The sequence below is a fragment of the Crinia signifera genome, chromosome 8, assembly GCF_055691185.1.
Source record: "Crinia signifera chromosome 8, ASM5569118v1, whole genome shotgun sequence".
Classification (NCBI taxonomy): Eukaryota; Metazoa; Chordata; class Amphibia; order Anura; family Myobatrachidae; genus Crinia; species Crinia signifera.
Window position 1 is genome coordinate 71764366 of NC_139224.1, and position 24213 is coordinate 71788578.

Below are 24213 nucleotides of genomic sequence, written 5' to 3' on the forward strand. Positions count from 1 at the left end.
CAAAGAACATAAACAGTCATGAAATTACATTTAAGAAATGAAAAAAAAAAAAAAAACGGTTTAACCTCAATATCCCTGGAACCAATTAACCTATATGGATCCAGCCTGGTATCAGATTGAATGCCCAGCGATTTGGGTTTGACTGAGATCAACATCCAGCTTCAGTGATGCCGAAGGGGGAAATGGCAGCCGTTGAACTGGGTGGGGGTCGGAATTAGCGGGTCCCATGTTATCCTATAGGGAAAACGTTCCAGGTTTGTCTGGCCGTATCTCCGGTTCCCAGGGGGCTAGAGACATGGGGCTGGGCTCGTTGGAAAGCCCTGGTCCTGAGCTACAAAATGGGCTATTAGGTGGTCCTGTGCACCCCTGGACCACCCCCTAGATTCGCCTATGACTATGGGGTCTGCCCACATAACTCTTTCACTTAAAAAACCATGTGGCCAAATGCACTAGCCTCTGAGTTCAGTGGCTGATCAGGGTGCCGGCTGAACTCTGAGTTTTTTGTAACAGGGCAATCATTTACAATGCATGGTTTTGCCTTGTAGATGTCTGCCTCTTTAAAAGAACCTCTGAGTTCAGCCAGCACCCCGCACAGCCACTGTACTCAGAGGCTAGTACATTTGGCCTTAATACTTCATTCATTTAAAAACGCACAGCATTTTACACAAGCACACAGATACACATCTATGTCACTTTACACAACACACACACCTCTGTCACTTTACACAAATGCACTTCTGTCACTTTACACAAATGCACCTCTGTCACTTTACACAAACACACCTGACTTAAAAAAACACAGCCCCCACCCTCCACAAACACCATACACACTGCATCGTTTAGCACAGGCACTGATTACCTGCGCAACAACACACTGGCAGCAGTAAATACAAAAAAAGCAGGAAAAGCGCCCACAATTAGGGGATGATGCTCACGTTTAAACTTCAATACAGGTTGAGTATCCCGTATCCAAAGTGCTCGGGACCAGGAGAATTTGGATAACGGATTATTCCGTATTTCGGAATATTTTAATATTTCAATTATGTATTTTGAAGTATCTTGCATTTATGCTGTATAAACACATAAAATACACACAAACATATTTTATTACCACATAAAATACACACAAATATATTTTATTTGTTCAAAAAACAAGGTTTCAAAACATGAAACAAAATTTGTGTACTATCTCAGATATTGAATTTGAATGCCAAGCAATCATTTTCTTGCACATATATAGTGCCAGTTACATATCATGTCACCAGTAGGGCTGTTACAAATGTCCCCAGTGAGTTTTTAGCAAAAAAAATATATTTTTTTCACTTTCTGAAATGTATGGTTTTCGGAATAATTCGGATAACGGATACTCAGAGACGGGATACTCAACCTGTATTAAAGTCCAAAACCAGTTCTTTGTTTCTTTCTCAATGGGATATATGTAAAAAAAAACACAATGGGGAGAAAAACACAATGTGTAGTCCTGTTTCCAAATAAAACTGATATTCTTGGGTTTATGGGCCACAAATTATTTCCTTTTTTTTTCCAGTTCTAGTGTATCATTACGGGTTCACCATGTGTCATCTGATTCGTGCACAAGCTGTCGTACATGTATGCTTACATATAGCAGGTGCTTTAAAAACACATCAAGGTATCGTTATGACAAGTGTTCTTACTTGTATGCTTACATTCATCTATGTGGGGATCCTCACATCAAGGTATCTTTGGTCAAGGATACACTTCCAGTTGATTTTCCACGCAATTTTATTGATAAAAAGTAGATTCATATACACATAAAAAAAAAATTCCAAATGATAAAATTACATATGTATACCAGTTGTTATGGATTGCTTATGGCCCAAGCTTTGGGAGTCATAAAAAGATGTTATATACCCGGGAATGCTCACCAGTAGCAAAGGTCTAATGCAAAGAACATACACTGGATATACCTCAAAAACAGCAGCACCAACCCACGCGTTTCGACCCTAAGGTCTTTATCTAGGTGGTGCTGCATATGGGTCCATGCTTGGTTTAAATACCCTGAACCCCCTCCTCTCCCTCCTTGTCATCAGTGGGTGTGGAAACCACACAACTATTTTTTAAAACATCATATTAACAAAACATGGATAAAAATATTACCTCTGAAGTTTACCACATCAATCAGATATTCAAATATCCTAAAATCAACATTATCTTACAATAAATGGCCGGAAGCCTGGACCGGAAGTCCATATATGGGCGCACTGCCCTGTAACCTGTATCTCGCCTGCCACACGTTAGATTTGTACCTTATATAATATGTATAATGCTTGGGGTGACTTGTACTGCTGGTGCCCATGATCTTATCCGGATGTTAGCGTTAAAACCTCCGACTTCCGGTATTCGTATACCCGGAAGTCCCTTGGAGCGCGCCGTGGAATGCACGGCCATCTTATTTTCAATTCATTCTGATTAGCCACGCTAATTATTCTACTTCCTGTAATCACATAACAGGAAGTCTAGTGTGATGGCACGCACTGCCATCTTTTTCCTGATTGTATTAAAGCCCGTTTCTATGTTGTGACCCACACGGCCATATAGATACAATGGGCATCAATTTTAGTATCCAATGACCCGCACGGCCATTTTAAGTCTAACTGATAGGAGTTTTGCATGTTAAATAAAAAACTAGGCCATTTTTAACTCATAGAGATCCATTTTATTTGCATAAACTTAACTCATAGAGATACATTTTATTTGCATAAAAAAACATATCTAGAAAATAATAAAAATATAGGGAGGACTGGCTGACTTATTTAGGCATCCTAATATGCAAGTACTAGTTGTTTCATTTTTGGTTTTTATTTAAAGGAACAATTTCACCTCAAAATCGCCGTGTAGACCATTAGGTGTTAGGGTTTTTATCTTATAAATATATTTTATTCATTTTGGGCTAATACAGTATCACATCCTTTTTCACACCAAATCCCCACTACTTTTTGATGCCAATCACTTTTGATATTTCTTGGGTCGAGCAAGTGGGTTTATTCTTAAAGTGTTCTGAGAGTAGATGTCCCGTCATGCCTTTTTTGATATTCCGAGCATGTTCGGCCCACCTCTCTCTCAACGTTCTACTCGTTTTGCCTACATATTGGAGGCCACATGAACATTCAATTAAATAGAAGCAGTTTTTGCTGTTACAGGTTATGAATTCCTGAATTTTAAATAAGGCTCCATTTGCTGTGGCTGTAAATTCTGTAACTTTCGTGGGGGTATCCTTATGTGTCCTACACATAGGACACAAACCGCATCTATGAAATCCTTTAGTTTTTATCATTCCTTCCCTCTGTTCTGGGATTGCACTTTTCACAATTTTGGATTTCAAATTATCCGCCCTCCTATAAATAAATGTAGGTTTATCTCCAATGTGGGTTTTTAATAGCGGATCTCTAGTCATGTTTATTGAACACTTTTTCTACTTCCTTGTGTTCGTTGTTATATTTGGTAATAAAAGCTAGTTTGGGTTTAGCTTTTTTCTTGTTATTTTTATACTTTAACATTGATGATCTGTCTTGGGTTTTGAGTTCTTCTATTTTTTCTTCGATCTTTCCTCCTTGGTATCCCTTTTCTATAAAACAATTTTTAATTTAATTTGCTTGTTCTTGGAATACTGTGACTTCAGAACCGTTTAGTTGTATACTCTGAAGTTGCCCTAAAGGGATGTCTCTTATCAATGTGGAGTGATGGTTACTTGTCATCGGGATATAATTAATGTTATCTGTAGGTTTTGTGTAATTTTTTGTATGTAGCTCTACCTCTTTTACATATATACAAAGATCCAAAAATTGTATTTCGGTATTGCTAATGTTAAATGTAAGTTTAATATTGTGATTATTTTGATTTAAAATGCTACAGAATTCTTCCAAAATCGACCGGTCACCTCTCCACACGATAATAATATCGTCAATGTACCTTCTCCAAACGTAAATTTTTTCCCGGTATATGTTGTTCGTCCAGATGTTATGATCTTCCCATCAGCCCATGAACATGTTTGCATAGGCTGGTGCGAATTTGGTTCCCATAGTGGTACTAGTTGTTTGTTGATAGTACCGTTCTTTAAACCAGAAAAAATATTGTTGAGAATGAACTCGATGGCTTCTTTCAAGAAATTGATTTTATTTTGTTCCATGCCTGCTTTCATTAAATGATATTCAACTGCTGTAATTCCTGTTTGGTGATTAATAATAGAATACAAAGATGTAACATCTGCTGTTACAAAAAGGTCATCTTTTTCCCATTTGATCTGTGTAATACAATTGATGGTATCTATGGTGTCTTTTAGATAGGACTCAATCTTGACTACCTCTGGTTGAAGGGCATGGTCCACGAACTCCAAGAGGTTGGCTGTAACAGAGTTTGTGCCCGCTACAATAGGACGTCCGGGGGGTTCTTTATTGTTTTTGTGTATTTTAGGGAGTATATAAAAGACTGGCAGTGATGGGTTGGTATTGAGTATGAATTTTGCTTCTTTTTCGGTGATTGAGTTGTTCTCTTGATATTTCATTAGCATCTTTTGAAGATTTTTCTCTATTTTTGTTGTTGGATTGCTTCTCAGGAGACTGTGTGTATTTCTATCATTCAATTGTCGTAGGGCCTCTTTTTCGTAGTCGTTTTTATTTATGATTACAATGCTCCCGCCCTTGTCCGTGGGCTTTATTATCACTTCTTTATTTTCCTGAAGTGTTTTGATGGCATCCCTTTCCTCTTTTTTTAGGTTTGACTTTTTGGGCCATTTCGGGACAATGTTTTCCAGGTCTTCACACACTAACTTCTGGAAGGTCTCTACCAAACATCTTCTCGCAAAAGTCGGGTTGAAGGTTGACTTCGGTCGAAACTGGTTTTGGTCTTCTTGTTTTCCTTCATCTTTATCTTCCTTTGCGAAATGATAGTTGCGAGTGATAGCTTCTGTGTAAATTTTTGGATGTCGATATATGTTCCAAATTTATCTATCTTATTATCCAGTGCATATTTCAGACCTAAATTTAGTACAGAAGTTTCACTGGAAGTGAGGGGATGTTTACTTAAATTGAATATTCTATTGTCTTTTTTGGTTTCCTCATTCGATTGTATTTCTATACCAGGACCATCGTTATGTTCTTCTAAGTTTCTGATATTCCTCTCTTCTTTTTTCTTGAAGTGTTTCCCTCCTCTTTTCCCTCTTCTCTTTTTCTTGTAAGAGAAGGTTACACGAAATTCCTCCGTTTGTGACTTTGATCTAAAAAACTCCTCTGGTTTTTATGTTGATATTGAGTTCTTGGATTCTGCCGTCCTACATGCCATTCATCCTGAACTATAAAGAAGTCATGATTATGATGTCGATGATTATTCTCTGCTCTTGAGTATTGTTATTTCCTGTATCTATATGTCCTATAGGTCCTTCTATCTGTCCCATGGGTTCTTATATCTGTCTCATGGGTTTTTCCACTGTTTCCATATCTATTTTTTCTCACTTCTCGTCTATCCTGACGTTGAGATATCTTCTCATGGTGGTCTTGGTTTTGTCTCCATTCTTTCAGGTTACGGAATCTCTTATATGGAATTTTATAGTTGGATTCTTGTTTTGAATGAATTTGTCTACGGGTTTTTCATGGTGTTCTTTGTAAACGATGTTTGACCGGTGTCGGAGTGGGACTTTTACAGTCACAACAATTCTCTTTGTGTCGGTGAACTTATATCTTCTGTTCCTTCTTTTTGTGTTCTATCCAGTATATATTTTTTCTGTTTCCTCTGTATTATGTTTTTTTTCTTTATTCTTCACGCGGTATTCGATATCTATCTCTATTTGACTATATTCCTCTAGGTCGGTGCGGTGCTGCTGTTTTTGAGGTATATCCAGTGTACTGTATGTTCTTTGCATTAGACCTTTGCTACTGGTGAGCATTCCCGGGTATATAACATCTTTTTATGACTCCCAAAGCTTGGGCCATAAGCAATCCATAACAACTGGTATACAGGTGTAATTTTATCATTTGGAATTTTTTTTTTAATGTGTATATGAATCTACTTTTTATCAATAAAATTGCGTGGAAAATCAACTGGAAGTGTATCCTTGATCAAAGATACCTTGATGTGATGATCCCCACATAGATGAATGTAAGCATACAAGTAAGAACACTTGTCGTAAAGATACCTTGATGTGTTTTTAAAGCACCTGCTATATGTAAGCATAGATGTACGACAGCTTGTGCACGAATCAGATGACATGTGGTGAACCCGTAATGATACACTAGCACTGGAAAAAAAAGGAAATACCCAAGAATATCAGTTTTATTTGGAAACAGACAACAAAAAAAAGACTGAGCGCTAATGTAACCCTAATATAACAGGGTTCCAGCAGCTAACTACAAAGGGATTACCAATCCCTAAAAGCAAGACAAACAAGTGACAAGGAAGTTGCGCTGGGAACCACTCAATTGATTCACCCACAATAGGTTTCAATCTAAATACTGCCAATAATGATAAAATTAATATTAATAAAGTTATTAAAAATTGAAAGACAGTCGAATGGAGAGTAATTAATAAAACTATTTATATTAGTCAAATGTATAAAAAGACGTAAAGATTTCTTATAATATTTAATGAATGTATGAACATGCAAGTACCGGCCGATACACAATAAAAAGAAAATAGAAAAAAATCTAAATAATAATGTATGGGGAAAAGACAAATTTGGAATAATTTGTAAAAAAAAATGGGGTTAAAAGTGCGTCTTTAGTCACAGGACTTAGTTTCCTGGATGGAATTTAAATGATGCTCCACTGTATTTCAGTCATAGGGAGCGTTTTTTAAAAACATTGTATCCATTCCCTGGGGAGATTGCTGAGATGGCAACTGTAGCTCCTTCCCAGAGTACCTTATTTTGTAGGCAGCGTCTGCCTGGGTTCAAGTCATCTCCCGTGTGCTGGCCGGCGTTAAATGGATAAAGGGTTTTGCAGAACTGACGCGTTTCCCTGCCTTTGTCTGTCGGCGGCTTTATCAAAGATCAAGTGTAAATTTTTAATAACTTTATTAATATTAATTTTATCATTATTGCCAGTATTTAGATTGAAACCTATTGTCGGTGAATCAATTGAGTGGTTCCCAGCGCAACTTCCTTGTCACTTATTTGGAAACAGGACTACACATTGGGCCTTATTCTGCTCGATATGGTAGGACCGTATACGGGCGGATCGTTTTTTTTTTTTCAATTGCGCATGCGTAGCTTTCACAATGCGCAGGTGTGGCGACTTCACACCAATCACAGATGGGTCTCTCCGTGCGAAAAAACCTGTCCGCAAGAGTACGGTCATTGTGGGCGGCATGGGGGCGTTTTTAGGGGAGCGGCCGGAATAAAGAGGAAAACTGGGCGTAAACATGGGCTTACACGGGGGTGTGCACCAAAAATGTACGGTGCTACAACCGCTTGATCAGCGAACGCACTGTGCATTTTGGGCCAAAAACAGGCAGACGCCAAAGATAGCTCCAGACCACCCCTAGAGATACCGCATGAGAGAGGATGCCTGGGTCTGCTAATTAACGCTGATTACTACACCTGATTGTAACAAGCAATGCTGCAGCCTATTAAGTGAAAACCATGATTTCACTACCTGCAAGCCACACACAGCCCTCAAACACATTGGAACCATATATTTCTACATTTCTCTGCATGTAAAGGTTGTTTTAATTTTAGGTAAGATTTATTCTAAGACCTGCTTACATATGTGAAGGTAGTTATTTTATAACCATCTACACCCATTCAGTAAGTGTTTTTGTAAACTTTAAAAAGCAGGACACTCAATTCACAGAAGTCGACATGTGTCAACTTTTTCACTGTAACACCAACTTAACTTTATTTAAAAGTAAAACCAATGTGGGGACACATAGATAGTGATTAAAATGCAACATTAGAACATAATAAATATACATGTAATGAGGGTTAAAATGTTGTTTTATTAGGGTGTTTATTAAGGTACACAATTGAGGTAATAGAAAACAATTCTTGAATAACAGTTAGAATAATTAATTAATTGTCTTAATCATAGTAGAAAGGCAAGATTTCCAGTGCCATATATGTGAAGGGTATGCCACCGTGCACGGACGTACGCTCACTCTCACGATCGGTGACACACGCTGAGTTTTCGATTTAAAAAAGGCGAGACCCGTCCATGCACTGTGGTGTACGCTCAGATATACGGAAGATGTCGGTGTGAAAACGGACGAGACCCGTCCGTATACGGTGGCGTACGCTCTGTTGTACGCCAGTTAACGGTGTCTATGAGGGGACCCGTCCGTATACGGTGGCGTAAGCTCAAGTGTATGCCACTCCCCATTGTCGGTGTTTGTGACCGTCCGTATGCAGATGTTTTGTGGGCGGACTTACGCTCACCATTCGCGTACGGTGAAACGGATCGTACGTACATTGCACCGACCGAACTAGAATAAGGCCCATTGTGTTTTTCTCCCCATTATATCCCATTGAGAAAGAAACAAAGAACTGGTTTTGGACTTTAATATTGAAGTTTAAACGTAAGCATCATCTCCTAATTGTGGGCGCTTTTCCTGCTTTTTTTGTATTTACTGTAAATTGATATCCCAGGTAAGGTAACCCCTGGGCAGGTTAGTGCTGACCTTTTCAGCGCCATTGATTGTATTCCATTTTATTACACTGGCAGCAGTGACCGGAGGGTCCAAGGACAGGCACCCGGAAACAGTACGCCGGGCAGAAGGCAGAAGGGACACCCCGGGCAGGAAAGAGCAGCACGCAGGTACCCAGTAGCCAGGAGACAGCGGGACACAGCTCCGACGATGGCGGCAATACAAATCAGCAGACGAGCCGCGCAGCGGCGCCCCGTGCGGTACGGCTTGTCCGGTTTTAAATTTGGCACTGTACTATACGCGGCACCTATAGAAGAGCCACGGTGACAGTCAGGGATGTGCTTTTTGCCTATATGAAAGCACGCCCCTCTTCCTCAGTGACAGGGGTGTTCTTTCATATAGGCAGAATGCATGTACCTGTCAACGAGGCACTGCTATAGGTGCCGCCTATACACCTTTGTTTAATGGGCTGTTACAGCCCAGTGCTCAGCCCTGCCCCCTGCCCGCCCCCTGTTTCTGTTACTGTACTGTAGACAGTGGGAGGCACCGCACTTGATGCCTCCTAAATTAATTAAAAAAAAAAGGTAAAATGATTATAATAATACAAAACATATACTTATGACACATAATATGTGTCATAAGTATTTTCTCTGTATTTTTTTATGACATTAATCATTAATGACAGGGGAGCTGATTTTAATATTGCATTAAACATACAGAAACTGAAGGGTAGTGTTTTGGAACAGATCCAGATCCTAAACAATCCCAGAGATACAGACCCAAAACACGTTTCACAAAACACTATATACTATATATAGTATATACACTATAATACAGTAAGTGGCCGGTGCACACCCCTAGCAAATAACCACAAATGTAAACATGCATGGGGACATCAGACACATGCAGTAAGCTGCTAATGCAGAGTAGCACACATCTCAAGTGATGCAACTATCTGTGCTTGTGCCCAATTTATGGTGAGCACACCCACAATAATATCATCTAGCATAACAACAGTAGCTATAGTAGATATGAGCAGAATCGGCAGATAATATATACAGTAGCTCTGCAGTCTTTTTCATTGGTTTGGTAATACAAATTACATCCCATACAATTGAACATTAATCTCCTTCTTTCAAAGCCAGACATGCTACCACATTTGCTTAGCCTAAGCTGCCCTACATATATCATGGGCCAGATGTACAAAGCTTGAAAAGTGATCATATGGAGTGATAAACCACCAGCCAATCACCTCTCAACTGCCATGCCACTGCCTGTGTTTGAAAAATTACAGGTAGGAGCTTATTGGGTGATGGTTTATCACTCTCCATTTTATCACTTTTCAAGGCTTAGTACATCTCACACCAGGTCACAAGCTCATGGATTTTGATGTGTTTCCAAAGTTTGTGGGGATCTGGAAGAGCTTTTCCTAATTCAGAAGTCTTTTTTGATAATTCCAAGAGAATATTTAGTAAAATGCAGAAAGTTTATTACTATAGTTTCTTAAATCTCCCATGTGCCTTGTTTGAGATGGCATATAGTACATTTCTGATCTTCTGCCTATTTATACAGAAATATGCAGATAAGAATAAAAGTAACATCATGTATTCATCTGTATCCTGTTTCCTGATGTTTATTATTCAATTGTGAGCAAAAGAAAATCAAATAGTTGACTTCCTATAATACAAATCTAGGTCTATAGTATTCTCTTACTGTTTTCTTAAAAATTTCTAATTACATTTTGTGACTTCTAGAGAAAGTAATTTAAAAACCCCTTAGAGATTTCTTTGATGGGAACAAAAATATTATGTTAGTAGCTGTAAAGTACCATTTCCTTTTTTTAACAAAAGAATTTGGTAATTTGCAAAAAGTCATGAACAGTGGAACACGTTTTACTTGATATCTATAATGCAATACACTATTATTGTACTGGCCAATTTCTTACATATAGAAAGTAGAGATGTGCGGAGTCCGGATCTGAGCAATGCTCTGAGCTTTCCGCCTGACACGGATACGGGCGCGCGGGCAAAATGTCATCGCCCGGTGCCTGATTCTCACAATGCTTTAGATAGTGGCTCCCACGCCCGCCATCTTCACTCCAGTCTGGGGCTTGTCGCTGGGGCTGTCTGCTGGGGCCTGTCTCCCTCAGTGCTGCTGCTGTGTACTCTGTCCTCTCTGCTTAGGGTGCAATCACCCTAGCAAGGACAGCTGTGTTAAAAACTGAAGTTATATAACTTATTATTCAATATTCTACTGTGTGTACTACTGTCTCCTCTGTGCTAGGGCTTACCTCTGGTGCTGTACATATATTATATCTATAGTCCACTGGTGCTGCTAGTGCCTGCACTGCATAGAGGCTGCCAGTAACACTACCGCTCTACCTACCTATGTACCTACTGAGTATATTTTTTGTACTCAGTCCACTGGTGCCACTGCCAGTGCTACTGCCTTCCTAGGCTATTATATTTAAATAATAATACCTGAAGTGCTGTAATAAATTCCAGGCTGTTGGTGCCCTGCCAACCAGTACCTACTGCAATATAATATCATTCTGCTGGTGCCTAGTACTGCTGTATATACCTGTCTGGTGCCTAGTACTGCCGTATTTACCTGTCTGGTGACTACTACTGCCGTATCTACCTGTCTGGTGCCTAGTACTGCTGTATCTACCTGTCTGGTGCCTAGTACTGCTGTATCTACCTGTCTGGTGACTACTACTGCCGTATCTACCTGTCTGGTGTCTAGTACTGCTGTATCTACCTGTCTGGTGCCTAGTACTGCCATATCTACCTATTTGGTGCCTAGTACTGCCATATCTACCTGTCTGGTGCCTAGTACTGCCGTATCTACCTGTCTGGTGCCTAGTACTGCCATATCTACCTGTCTGGTGCCTAGTACTGTCGTATCTACCGTCTGGTGTCTAGTACTGCCGTATCTACCTGTCTGGTGCCTAGTACTGCCGTATCTCATTCTCTATATATACTACCTGTCTGCTGGTGCCTAGTACTGCCGTATCTACCTATCTGGTGCCTAGTACTGCCATATCTACCGTCTGGTGCCTAGTACTGCCGTATCTACCGGTCTGGTGCCTAGTACTGCCGGATCTACCGTCTGGTGCTGTATCTCATTCTCTATATTCACTACCTGTCTGCTGGTGCCTAGTAGTGCCGTATCTATAATACCTGCCTGCTGGTGCATACCTACTGAGGTATTTAATTTTACTCCAGTGGTGCTGTCCTGGGACATAACTCCACAAAAATAATGGAGATCCAAAATATGGAGGATAAAAAAAATAGGGAAAGCTGAAGATCCACTTCCTCATAGTTCTGAAGCTGCTGCCACTAGTCATGACATAGAGGATGAAATGCCATCGACGTCGTCTGCCAATGCCGATGCCCAGTGTCAAAGTAGAGGGCTTGTAAAATCCAAAAAGCCAAAGTTCAGTAAAACGTAAGGAGAAACGTAAACTTGCCAATGTGCCATTTACGACACTATATGCTGCAGAGGATGGAGGAGCAGCAAAAGGCCATTCAAGCCTACATGGCCACCTACGACATAGGCAGAGGAGCGGGGCTGCACCTGACTCAAGCGCAGTGGAGGCTGATTTACGTGTTGTGCAAGGTTCTCCAGCCATTTGAACTAACCACACGTGAAGTCAGTTCCGACACTGCCAGCATTAGTCAGGTGATTCCAATGATCAGGCTGTTGCAGAAGCAGCTAGAGAAAGTGAAGGAGGAGCTAAAGCGTAGCGATTCCACAAAGCATGTCGCTCTTGTGGATGAAGCCATCCATACACTTTGATACGAGGGTGGTCAATCTGTTAAAGTCAGAGGAATACATTCTGCCCACCATGCTCGATCCTCGGTTTAAAGCTTATATTGTTTCTCTGATTCCGGCGGACACAAGTCTACAAAGGGGCAAAGACCTGTTGGTCAGGAGATTGTCATCTGAAGGGGACCGTGACACGGCCCCAGCTCCTCCTTCATTTTCTCCCACACCTGTGCCTGCGAGGAAACAGCTGCGATTTCCCACACAATCCACTGGCGGGGACACAGGGCAGGCAGGAGGGGGTTTGGACATCTGGTCCGGACTAAAGGACCTGGCAACAAATGCTTACATGTCTACTGTCGGTGCATTGGATGCTGTCACCATTGAAAAAATGGTGGAGGATTACTTTGGTGACAGCATTCAATTAGACATGTCAGACAGTCCTTACCCATACTGGCAGGAAAAAAGGCAGTTTGGAAGCCCATGTACAAACCGGCTCTATTTTACCTGAGTTGTCCCCCCTCCAGTGTGTACTCCGAAAGAGGTTTTAGTGCAGCGGGGAACCTGGTCAGTGAGTGGCGAAGGAGGTTGCTTCCACAAAATGTGGAGAAGATGATGTTTATAAAAAATGAATGATCAATTATTCAATGAAGACCAGGAATTGCCTCCAGAGATTATTACGGGACCTGTGATTGTGGAGTCCAATGGGGACGAATTGATAATCTGTAAGGATGAGGAAGTACACACTGAAGGGGCGAGGAATCAGAGGAGGAGGAGGATGATGAGTGACGAGGACATCTTGTTGCTGTAGAGCCAGTTTATACAGGGAGATATTATGAATTTTTTTTTGTGTGGGTCCCAAACAAACCAGTCATTTCAGCCACATTTTTGTAGGCCCTGTCGCTGAAATGTTTGGTTTGTTAAAGTGTGTATGTCCTATGTGCAAAGTGTGCATGTGCACTCCCAGAATGGGAGTCTGCCACTGCAGCTCTCACCCTGCAATAATCTGGGAGTCTGCCACTGCAGCTCTCACCCTGCAGATCTCACTCTGCATTAATCTGGGAGTCTGCCACTGCAGCTCTCACCCTGCATTATTCTGGGAGTCTGCCACTGCAGCTCTCACCCTGCATTATTCTGGGAGTCTGCCACTGCAGCACTCACCCTGCATCACACAACAAGATGCTGTCAGAAGATGGCCTAAGTGACAGGAGCGTTTCTGCCACTGCCTGCAGAATGCTGCCAAATCGCCCACTGCTCTTCGGCTGGTGGTAAACATGATCAAGCCAGATAGTGGTCTTATTGGATATTAAACTGATAAAAACAGATACACAGCACAGCACACTCACAGACCAACTCAGCTCTGCATGAAACACCTACTGCTACTCGGCTGCACATCGTAAACACGATCAAGCCAGATAGGGGACTTATTGGGTATTTAACTGAAGATGTACGATTAGGAAGGAAGCCACCCATAATTTGAACTGGTATACAGCCTCAACCCAGGTTTAAAAGTGGTCCTAGAGAGGTGGGGGAACTCTTTTCCATCTGCCACCTAATTAATTAGCCCCTCCCCTCCACCCATTAGGAAATGTTTTGAGAGACAATTGGTAATAAACCTAGAGTTAATCAGTTTCAATTTATTAATAATAACACAATCAAGCCAGATAGTGGTCTTATTAAATATTAGACTGATAAAAACAGTTACACACTTGCAGAACAAGTCAGTGCTGCATGAAATGTCCACTGCTCCTCGGCTGCACATCGTAAGCACGATCAAGCCAGATACGGGTCTTATTAGGTATTAAACTGAACACGTACGATTAGGAAGGAAGCCACCCTTTTTGAACTGGTATACAGCTCCAACCCAGAGGTAAAAGTGGTCCTAGAGAGGTGGGGGAACTCTTTTTTCATCTGCCACCTAATTAATTACCCCCCTCCCCTCCACCCATTAGGCAATGTTTTGAGAGACGACTGGTAATAATCCTAGAGTTTAGCAATCAGATTAAATGTATTAATAATAACACAATCAAGCCAGATAGGGGTCTTATTAGATATTAAACTGATAAAAACAGTTACACATTTGCAGAACAAATGGAAAAAAAGGAGGGAAGCAGCGCTTAGGTATGAATTACATATGGTAAATTTAATTAAGAAAACATGATAAAAAACAATTTAAAACACAAAATTTATAAAAAGATGTTGTAATTGGACCTAATAGAGATATTCACCAGTTCATGAGAAATGATAAGTCCTGCTCTGATCTTGATGTTGGGGAGGATGGAAATGGAGTCCGTATTAGCCTGTGAATGGTATCCTGTGGTTGTTGAAAAACGGACTCAACCGATGGCACAGATGGAATTAGCCAGCTCGGGAGTCCTCACTGCTGCGAGTGACAGGTTTCCATGTATGACGGCAAGAGACTTCAGGGGTTGTAGCAATCGTGATCAGATGAATCAGCAGGCAGGATTGGTCCTTAAGTGGGTGTAAGTATCTCCTTTGGGGCAAATGGATTGGGTCCAATGGGCAAGCACCAACGCGTTTCGCAGTGCACTCACTGCTTTGTCAAGGTGTATCTCCTTGCCTACAGGGTCCATTTTTATACTTGGGCCACTCTATGGATCATTTGCATAATTGATCAATCATGTCAATAACAAATACAAAAAATAATTTGAGACTTACTCGGAGACAGTGGTAATATGATTAGTAATATATCCAATACATATATATATGGTTATTCATAAATGGAGATCTAATTTTTATTAAAAAGACGAAAGAGCACAGGGTCATGTAGTAATAACTTCCGGGTTAGATTCAGGAATTGAAATTAATAGGGGCTCAGATCGTGGTGAAAGTGATTTTATAAACCCTTTTTAGGAAAAAGGTGCTGTTGGTTAATAAGCGGTAGTCACTCTTATATATATAATAAACATTTTATTTACCCGTTTCGTGCGTAAATCACTCTGGATATGCAGTGTTTACAGCGGATGTGACGTTACGTTAGTATAAATCCGTCACATCCGGCTTCTCTAATAGCATATAATAGCATATAATAACATTTGCAGAACAAGTCAGTGACAGGAGCGTTTCTGCCACTGCCTGCAGAATGCTGCCAAATCGCCCACTGCTCCGTGGCTGGTGGTAAACAACATGATCAAGCCACATACTGGTCTTATTAGATATAAAACTGATAAAAACAGATACACAGCACAGCACACTCACAGACCAACTCAGGTCTGCATGAAACACCCACTGCTCCTCGGCTGCACATCGTAAACACGATCAAGCCAGATAGGGGTCTTATTGGGTTTTCAAATTGCCATCCTGTCTGCCGCTGCAGTGCCACTCCTAGATGAGCCACATGCTTGTGCTGCACACTTGTGTGGCTTAGCATAGTTATCCAGCTACTGTACCTCGGTGCAAAGTTTTGCCCTAAAAACAATATTGTGAGGTGTTCAGAATAGAGTGGAAATTAGTAGAAATGAATGATATTGAGGTTAATAATAGTGAAGGAACAAAATTCTGCGATTTTAGCAGTTTTTATGTTTTTTTAAAAAGAAATCAGACCCCAAAACCCAAAACGTTTAGGGGGTGTTTTGGCAAAACCCATTAAAACCCAAAACCTGAAGGTAATCAGAACCCAAAACCCAAAATGCGAAAAGTAGCCAGTGCACATCCCTAATAGAAAGCCATGTTTTTGGATTTACTGTACCTAGAGGATTTTTCAGACGTGATTACACGGCTGCAAATTCGCACTGTAGACTGCGCCAAGGCCGGAATGGGACCAAAAATTGGCCCTGGCATTTTGAGCACACAGGCCCACCTGCTTGTGACCTCAATTCATGATATTGTGGCATGCTGATGTGGCACTCATTTAGTGCAGTGTCACTAGAGGCTCTCCTCATACACCGTAATGCCCATTACACAATATCGGTTATGCCCATTTGACATTATTTATGACACACACCATATGCCCATTACATATAAAGCTACACAATTTGTTATGCCCATTACACATTGGTGGCACACATTTTAGGGGACCACCGTCACTGTGTCACTCTATAGAATTTAACATGTTTTTTCCACTGCAGAACTACAAGTCCCTTCAGCAGGGCCAAGGTCTGCCTAACTGTGTAAAAGATCTCTAGTACAAAAAGAAGCAGTCTGGTACTGTGGTTTAACTAAAAAGGTTAACTAATGGCAAATTTGGCAATCATTCCTGGCTGAGTATAAAACTGTAAATTTACCTTGTGTGCTACTCGCAGAGTCGATTCGCAGCCAATGTCACTCTGAGTTCTCTGCACTCTGCAGTGCAGGCTGCAGAAGCCACAGCCAGCTGACAGGGAGGTAAGAGGTGCCGCTTCCGGCTTAAATTTCACCCGTCTCATCCCGATGTGTCTCTCTTATCTGCGCTCGCCTCTGTTTGTGCTAAGATGGCGGGAACTTGAAAGGCGGAGGTGGCAGATCAGTCATGATGCAACCCTGTCATGACGCCTTTGCAAATGCCGCTCAGTTTACTCGTCCTCTCCTCTATGCTGCTCATTCCAAGCAGGCTACGCTGTGTATCATCACTTTCACTAAGTGGCACAATGCTGAGAACCTCTTAGAGAAACTAAGGGAAATCATCACACAATGGCTGACCCAATTTGGACTCTCCAGGGGATTTGTGGTATCTGACAATGCCATCAATATTGTGCGGTGATTACATCTGGGCCCATGTTTTGCCCACACAAATTTGTTGTTGCAGAATTTCCTGAAAAGTGGCAGGGGCGTGCAAGATGCTTGCGGTGGCCAGCAAAACTGCACGCCACTTTCACCATTCTGTGACTGCCTGCCAAAGACTGGAGCTCCAGCAAACCCTTCTGAAGCTGCCGTGACCTTAAACAAAAAGTTGTGATGCGGTGGAACTCTAACCTCTATATGCTGCAGAGGATGGAGGAGCAGCAAAAGGGCATTCTAGCCTACACAGTCACTTATGACCTAGTCAAGGAAGTTGGGATGCACTTGAGTCAAGCAAAGTGGAGAATGATTTCAGTGTTGTGCAAGGTTCTCCAACCCTTTGAACTTACCACACGTGAAGTCAGTTGAGACACTGCCAGCCAGAGTCTGGTCAATCCCCTCATCAGGCTTTTGAAGAAGCAGCTGGAGAAAGCGATTGAGGCGCTAAAAAGGAGTGATTCTGCTATGTACATAGGACTTGTGTATGAAGGCCTTTATTTGCTTTGCCAGGATTCAAGGTTGGTCTGTTAATCAATCTGTTAAAATCAGACCACTACATTTTGGCCTCCATGCTCGATCCTCTGTGTAAAGCCTATGTCGTGTCACTGTTTCCGGGGGACACAAGTCTGCAGAGATGCAAAGACCTGCTGGTCAGGAGATTTACCAAGATGGGAGTTCTATTTCACATAGTATGTTTCTATGGGCAACCAATCACAATCTACTTCCTATTTATTTAGCACCTTCTAGAAGATAATAGAATCTTATTTTTTTCCTATAGCAACATCCCATCTTAAATAGAACTCCCATCTTAGTAAAGTTCCCCCATAAGGTCATTAAAAATCCATCAGGGTGAGCTTCGATAAGCGGGCTTTGCAGCTTACCGAGTCAACCAGAATCAGGGCCTATATATGTAAGCAGCGCTGCTACTGTATGCATTATGTGTACAAGTGGCACTGCTACTAAGGGCCGGAACTTGTTATGTGCCAGTGTTGCCTTGCCCATAGCATATTTGCACTATGGGCACAACTTCTGACCGCACCACCCACAGGGCCACATACCGCCACCAATTGCTGCCCTGTATGTGGTGGGCTCAGCTTCTATGACCTCAGTTGAGTCTCTTACACAGTGTCTCCAGTAATGACCCTCACATTATGCTTCAAGTACTGCACATCAGCTCCATTGCCATTGCTGCTGAAGATGAGAGGTGGAGGAGAGTGGAGCACTCACTGCCGTTGGCCCTGTATCCTTGTATGTGCTGTGCGGTTATCCCCTATGTCTGAGAACAAATTACATCAAAAGCTGGAAAATGGACATTTGCTAAAATTGATTAATTCAAAAGGATTTAACCAATTTGTCTGACCATTTTTGTCTGTTTTTTTGTTTGGAAGCAAACAATCAATTGTCGTTTGCTCAAATTACCAGATTTTCATTCCAACCAGTTAGATTGGAAAGATAATCTTTTAAGGTGCGTACACACGGTGCGATTTTGTGTAATATCGCTAAGCGACCATATTGCCCACGATGGGAGTGTGCACCGGCGATATATCGATGGGTGCGCGCTCCCGTTTTTACCCCTGTAGTGATCGCTGCTCGCAGGAACATGCTCCTGCGACCAGCTGATTACCACTGCCGGGCTCCCCCCGGCAGTTTCTTTTTCATCAGCGACCATCTCTGGTCGCTGATGAAAAGGAGAAACTGAGCAATATATTGCTCAGCCATATATTGCTCAGCTATATATGGCTGAGCAATATATCTCCCCCGTGTGTACGGGGCTTTAGTATTAGGTGTAAATTTACTAAATCGTCTGAAAATTAAAAGAGATAATGTTGTCAAAAGCAACTAATCAGATTTTGTATATTATTTCTAGAATGCAATAGATAAGTGATAGACAGATTCTGATGCTATGGGCAACATCCCTTCTTTTTTATTTTAGAAGCTGTATTAAATTTACCACTAACGGTATTGCAATGTCCTATTATGAAAAATCTATACTGACTATGAATTGAAACTATTTATTTTTGTTTGCTTCATTTCAAAAGTGAGTACTTATGTAGTATCTGGGCGTCCGATTTAGAAATCGGATCGCATCGCATCGCATGCGACCAAATCGTATGCGATGGTCAAGATTTTTCCATAGGATTCAATGTTAAAATGGTCTGAGTCCATTTTAACATAGAATTCAATGGGAAAAAGGGGTCCTTTTCCTTTCCCCACTATCCAAGTGGGCATGGAGTTGGATATAAACCTGTGGCGAGCGTAGAGAGCCACCGAGCCCGAAGCGTAGCGAGCCCCGCGAGGGGACACAGAATACTTTTTAAGAAATATGCGTCCGCTCGCCACGCTTCGGGCTCAGTGGCTCGCTGCGCTCGCTACGCTATATAAAATCAACTCACTCACATCATGCCCACTTGGATAGTGGGGAAATGAACAGGACCTTCTTAACATTGAATCCTATGCAAAATCGCATCGAATCGCATCGCATCGCATCTGATTGTATGCCTTAAGGTAAGGCATACAATCAAAAAATCGGCAGCCCAGATACTACATAAGTACCCACAAGTGTATAAGTGTTTCAACAACATATTGTATGTTTTATCATTGACTATTGATTTCTGTCCATTGAAAATTTGTTTATTCTTTTAGCACAAGTGAGCTTCCTGCATAATCAATTGGACCATAAAAAAGCAGTATTTATTGTTGGGTTGGCTACTGCTGCAAGTGCCCTAACCCTAGGATTAGCTTTGTGGTTGATTATCAGACGACGTAAAAAAGGTAATTAATGTACAAAACTGTTATCCAAATTATATGAAAAATGCAATGTCTCAGGACATTAACTGTGAAATTCTGTGCATGGATTTTAAGAAGAATTTGGTACTTGTGTAGTTTCACGGCGCCACCGCGCGCACAGTCTCTCATTAAACATCCTATCACCACATGTGTGTGTACCTCTAGCACATGGGCCCTCCAGATGTTGTGAAACTACAAATCCCAGCATGCCTTGCCACAGTTTTGCTATAAGGGGGTGTTAAAACTGTGGCAATGCATGCTGGGATTTGTAGTTTCACAACATCTGGAGGGCCGCAGTTTGAGGACCCATGCTCTAGCATGTTAAACCTTTAACTTAGCTTATCTTAACATTAAACCTGAAATAAAGACTCGGAGACATAGGTTTGGCAGAAATTGTTAGCTGATTTATTATTTGAAATATTTAAGCTAGTTTTGATTTGATTAAACAAATTTAAATAAATGGTGGCCAAGAAAGAACGGCTACTAAACTAAGCTCCACCCCCAAACACAGCATATACGTAATCAAACTACCCTACCAAGCGGTATCCACTCGACCTACTACATTGACTACCACTCAGCCAGCTGGTCTCGCTGCCCCCGAGCGGGTGATCAAGCGAAAGGCCTAAGTCAATGAATAGGCGAGCACACCGAAAACAATCTATATACATTGCATAAACAGGTAATGAAGGCTAAAAACTATTAACCTGCCGTTCTTTCCCGCCTATCAGCCAACGCGATTAAAACACCCCAGAACCCCCCCCCCACCCCCACCTTTTTAACCAATGATCACAGGGAAGGGAGGGAGGGAAAATTTCAGCAGGAAAGAGAGGAAGACTCCTCCCTTTCCTGCCCTAATGTTCAGCTAACTCTGCCAATCCAAAGCACCTTATTGGATCCCCGAGTCACATGCTTCCCAAGGGTCACACACACAGCCTGGGATGTTTAACCCATTCCATGCCTAGTGCTGGCATTACATTAATATAAACATCCTATCACCTTATGTGTGTGTACCTCTACAATGTTAAACCTTTAACTTAGCTTATCTTAACATTAAACCTGAAATAAAGACTCGGAGACATAGGTTTGGCAGAAATTGTTAGCTGATTTATTATTTGAAATATTTAAGCTAGTTTTGATTTGATTAAACTAATTTAAATAAATGGTGGCCAAGAAAGAACGGCTACTAAACTAAGCTCCACCCCCAAACATAGCATACGTAATCAAACCCTACCCTACCAAGCGGTATCCACTCGACCTACTACATTGACTACCACTCAGCCTGGTGGTCCCGCTGCCCCCTAGCGGGTGATCGAGCGAAAGGCCTAAGTCAATGAATAGGCGAGCACACCGAAAACAATCTATATACGTTGCATAAACAGGTAATGAAGGCTAAATACTATTAACTTGCCGTGCTTTCCCGCCAAGGCATGAACCCTGATCCCAGGGTACAGCCCCGCCACCAGACTAAAAAACCCTAGCAACAACCAGAAGCAGATTCTCCAGAAACATAAACAGCCCCTCAGGTACTAGATGAACCCCATCAGGCCTAAACAGGTGACGGCACTTAAACTTAATCCATGCATGAGGTATAACAGCACCGCCGGCCGCTAAAACCCACCTTGCAACTGCCGAATTAAGCTTCTGTCTGGCCTCGTCAACCGCCTTAGCATCTCTAGCCCCTCTCCAACAGATACGGGGAACAATAAATGACCACACTAACCGGCAGAGTGGCCAGGCTGCACAAATGGCCTCCAAATCACTCAAGATCCGGGCCTGCAATCTCAACTGGGACATTTTCCCAAGGTCGTTGCCACCTAGATGAAGCACCGGGACTTCGGGCACGCCGAACCTGCGAACATTCACCATAAGGAATGACTTCAAGGCGCCCCAAGCCATTCCCTTAACACCAAACCACCTAATGGATAGAGAGCAAGGAAATTCAGACCCTTCCCCAGAGGCAACAAACCTAGCAGCCCATCTACCCACACCTTTAACCTATCGTATCCCACACCTATAAAAGGGAGAAGAAAAGAGAAGCCATTAGTAAGGTTGGATTGATATGAAGGGACATGGTATTGCACTAGAGGATCTGCCAAAAAGAAAAAAAAATAGAGTTTCTGATTGCGTCACGTATTGGTGCCAGAGACATGCTTCAATCACAATTGAAGCCATACCAGGACACAAAAGGGGAGAGTCACAAACAATTGGGGTATCAGGACATGGAAGGGGATGCGGAATGAAAGGGTTACTCGGCCGGAGAAAAAACGACTGGACCTGCTGAGGGACTCTTAATTAAGACTTTAGCCAAATTAAAAGGTAAATTCAGTCCGTCAGGTCAGGCAAAAAGCGAGAAAACTCCGGACGTTGGCCCAACAGCAAAGCGTAGCTAATCCCCGAGTAGGAAGGACAAGGGTAGGGATAACAAAGGATCATCCATCATCCAAACAAAACAAACAAGACAGCACAGCGTGCTCAGGGCAGGAGGTGAGGCCTAATATATTTCTTATAACTAGCAGAGCGCCACCTCCCTAAAGCCTTAATGTCCCCAATCGATCATCCGGCCGCAGCAGCAGATGTGGCCGCCTCAATGCGAAAGGAATGGGTACCGAACTCCCGAGGGGGGAGACCCATCCCCGCCAAACAGTGATGCAACATCCAACGAAACTGATAAAGAGTCACCGGAGACTCGTCATACTGCAAGAGCCCTCGCGGGGCGGCCGCACCAACTCATACTGCGAGGAAAGAGCCACCGGGCAAACCCCGACCGGACACACAGGTGCTAATGCTACCCATTTACCCCTAGCAGCCTGATCAGTCTTGGACCACCTAAGCCGGACCCATAGTGCCCCAGAATCTACAGTGCCCCTAGCAGCTGGCGTGCGCACAAGCGCTGCCCTCCGAGCGCCAGCAGCAGGCTGGGGGCTTTGAATGAGGCCCCTCTCAGGCAGAGGAGACAAGCTCCTCTGCGACCTAGTCCCCTCTCCACGATCGGGACCCCCTCACCGACTCCTAGCAGGGGTCGGGGCCAGGGATGCAGGGGCAGCATCAGGCCCACCACCTCCGATGACGCGTGCCGCGACGCAGCGCCACGCCGCCCACCGGCCGACCCGTAGGAGAGCACGCCTGCAGCCCAGGGGCTGGGGCTAGCAGACACGGCCCTCCTTACACGCTGACCTGACGCGGGAGGTGCAGACGCCGACGCGGCAGGCGATCGCGCCGCATGTGCAGGGGTGGGCAGCTGATCATCCTCTGCTGCAAATCGGGCAGGCAGCCTGGCAGAGCGCCGTGGGCGCGGGGACCGGGAAGCCGGAGACCGGGACATGGCTAGCAGGGAAAAGGTGCTTAATGATATGGAAATGTCCACTCACCAAAATTTCAGCAGGAAAGAGAGGAAGACTCCTCCCTTTCCTGCCCTAATGTTCAGCTAACTCCGCCATTCCAAAGCACCTTATTGGATCCCCGAGTCACATGCTTCCCAAGGGTCACACACACAGTCTGGGATGTTTAACCCATTCCATGCCTAGTGCTGGCATTACATTAATCGAAACTTGGCAGCTTGTCAGACTCTGTGTTTACTGTGCGCGTGCCGCTCTAGATGTAATGTACGTTATCAGCATAGCGCTGGCAGCAGCAGCGCGCGCTGCCCAGCGCTGACAGGTCATTATAGTACTTGTAGTTCCACAGTGGACACCTCGGCACACCGCTAACGAACGGGGCTTATAAACTAGACACCCCGGCACACCGCTATCAAAGGGGGTGTCCCAAATGTAGACGCTAAAATTTAGACGCTTTAGCGTCTAAATTTACACTACCTGCAAACCGCTAAGAAGGGTGCACCTAAATTTAGATGAAAAAGCATCTAAATCTAGACTCCCTGCAAACCACTAAGAAGAGGGCATCTAAATTTAGACGCTAAAGCATCTAGATTTAGTAGGGTGTAGGGGTACATAGGGATGCACTGTGCAAAACACTATTAAAGCTGTTCACAATGACACTAGTCGACGTAACAGATGGCGACCGTGTTAATTCCACTATCCATGTCACCCCGAAGCGTGGCAAGCGCAGCGAGCCCCGCGAGGGGACACGGTACGCGTCCGACCGACCTTTTCATACCCTCACTATCCACGTCGGCGTGGAGTTAATTTTATAAAGTGTGGCGAGTGCAGCGGGCCACCGAGCCCGAAGTGTGGCGAGCGCAGCGAGCATAACTTCATAGGTATACGTGTGCCGTCGCCACGCTTCGGGCTCGGTGGCTCGCTGCTCTCGCCACACTTTATAAGATCAACTCCACGCCGACGTGGATAGTGGGGGTATGAAAAGGTCGATCTGACG

The 24213-nt window shown here is 43.0% G+C and overlaps 1 protein-coding gene across 1 annotated transcript in view; it reads left to right on the forward strand.

The window, feature by feature from the left end:
• Positions 1 to 24213, forward strand: part of LOC146026207 (L-selectin-like) — a 237071-nt gene that overhangs the window by 203797 nt on the left and 9061 nt on the right. Inside the window, exon 10 of the mRNA XM_083156666.1 lies at positions 19738 to 19866. Coding sequence (XP_083012792.1) covers positions 19738 to 19866 — 129 coding nt within the window. The remainder of the gene's footprint in view (positions 1 to 19737; positions 19867 to 24213) is intronic.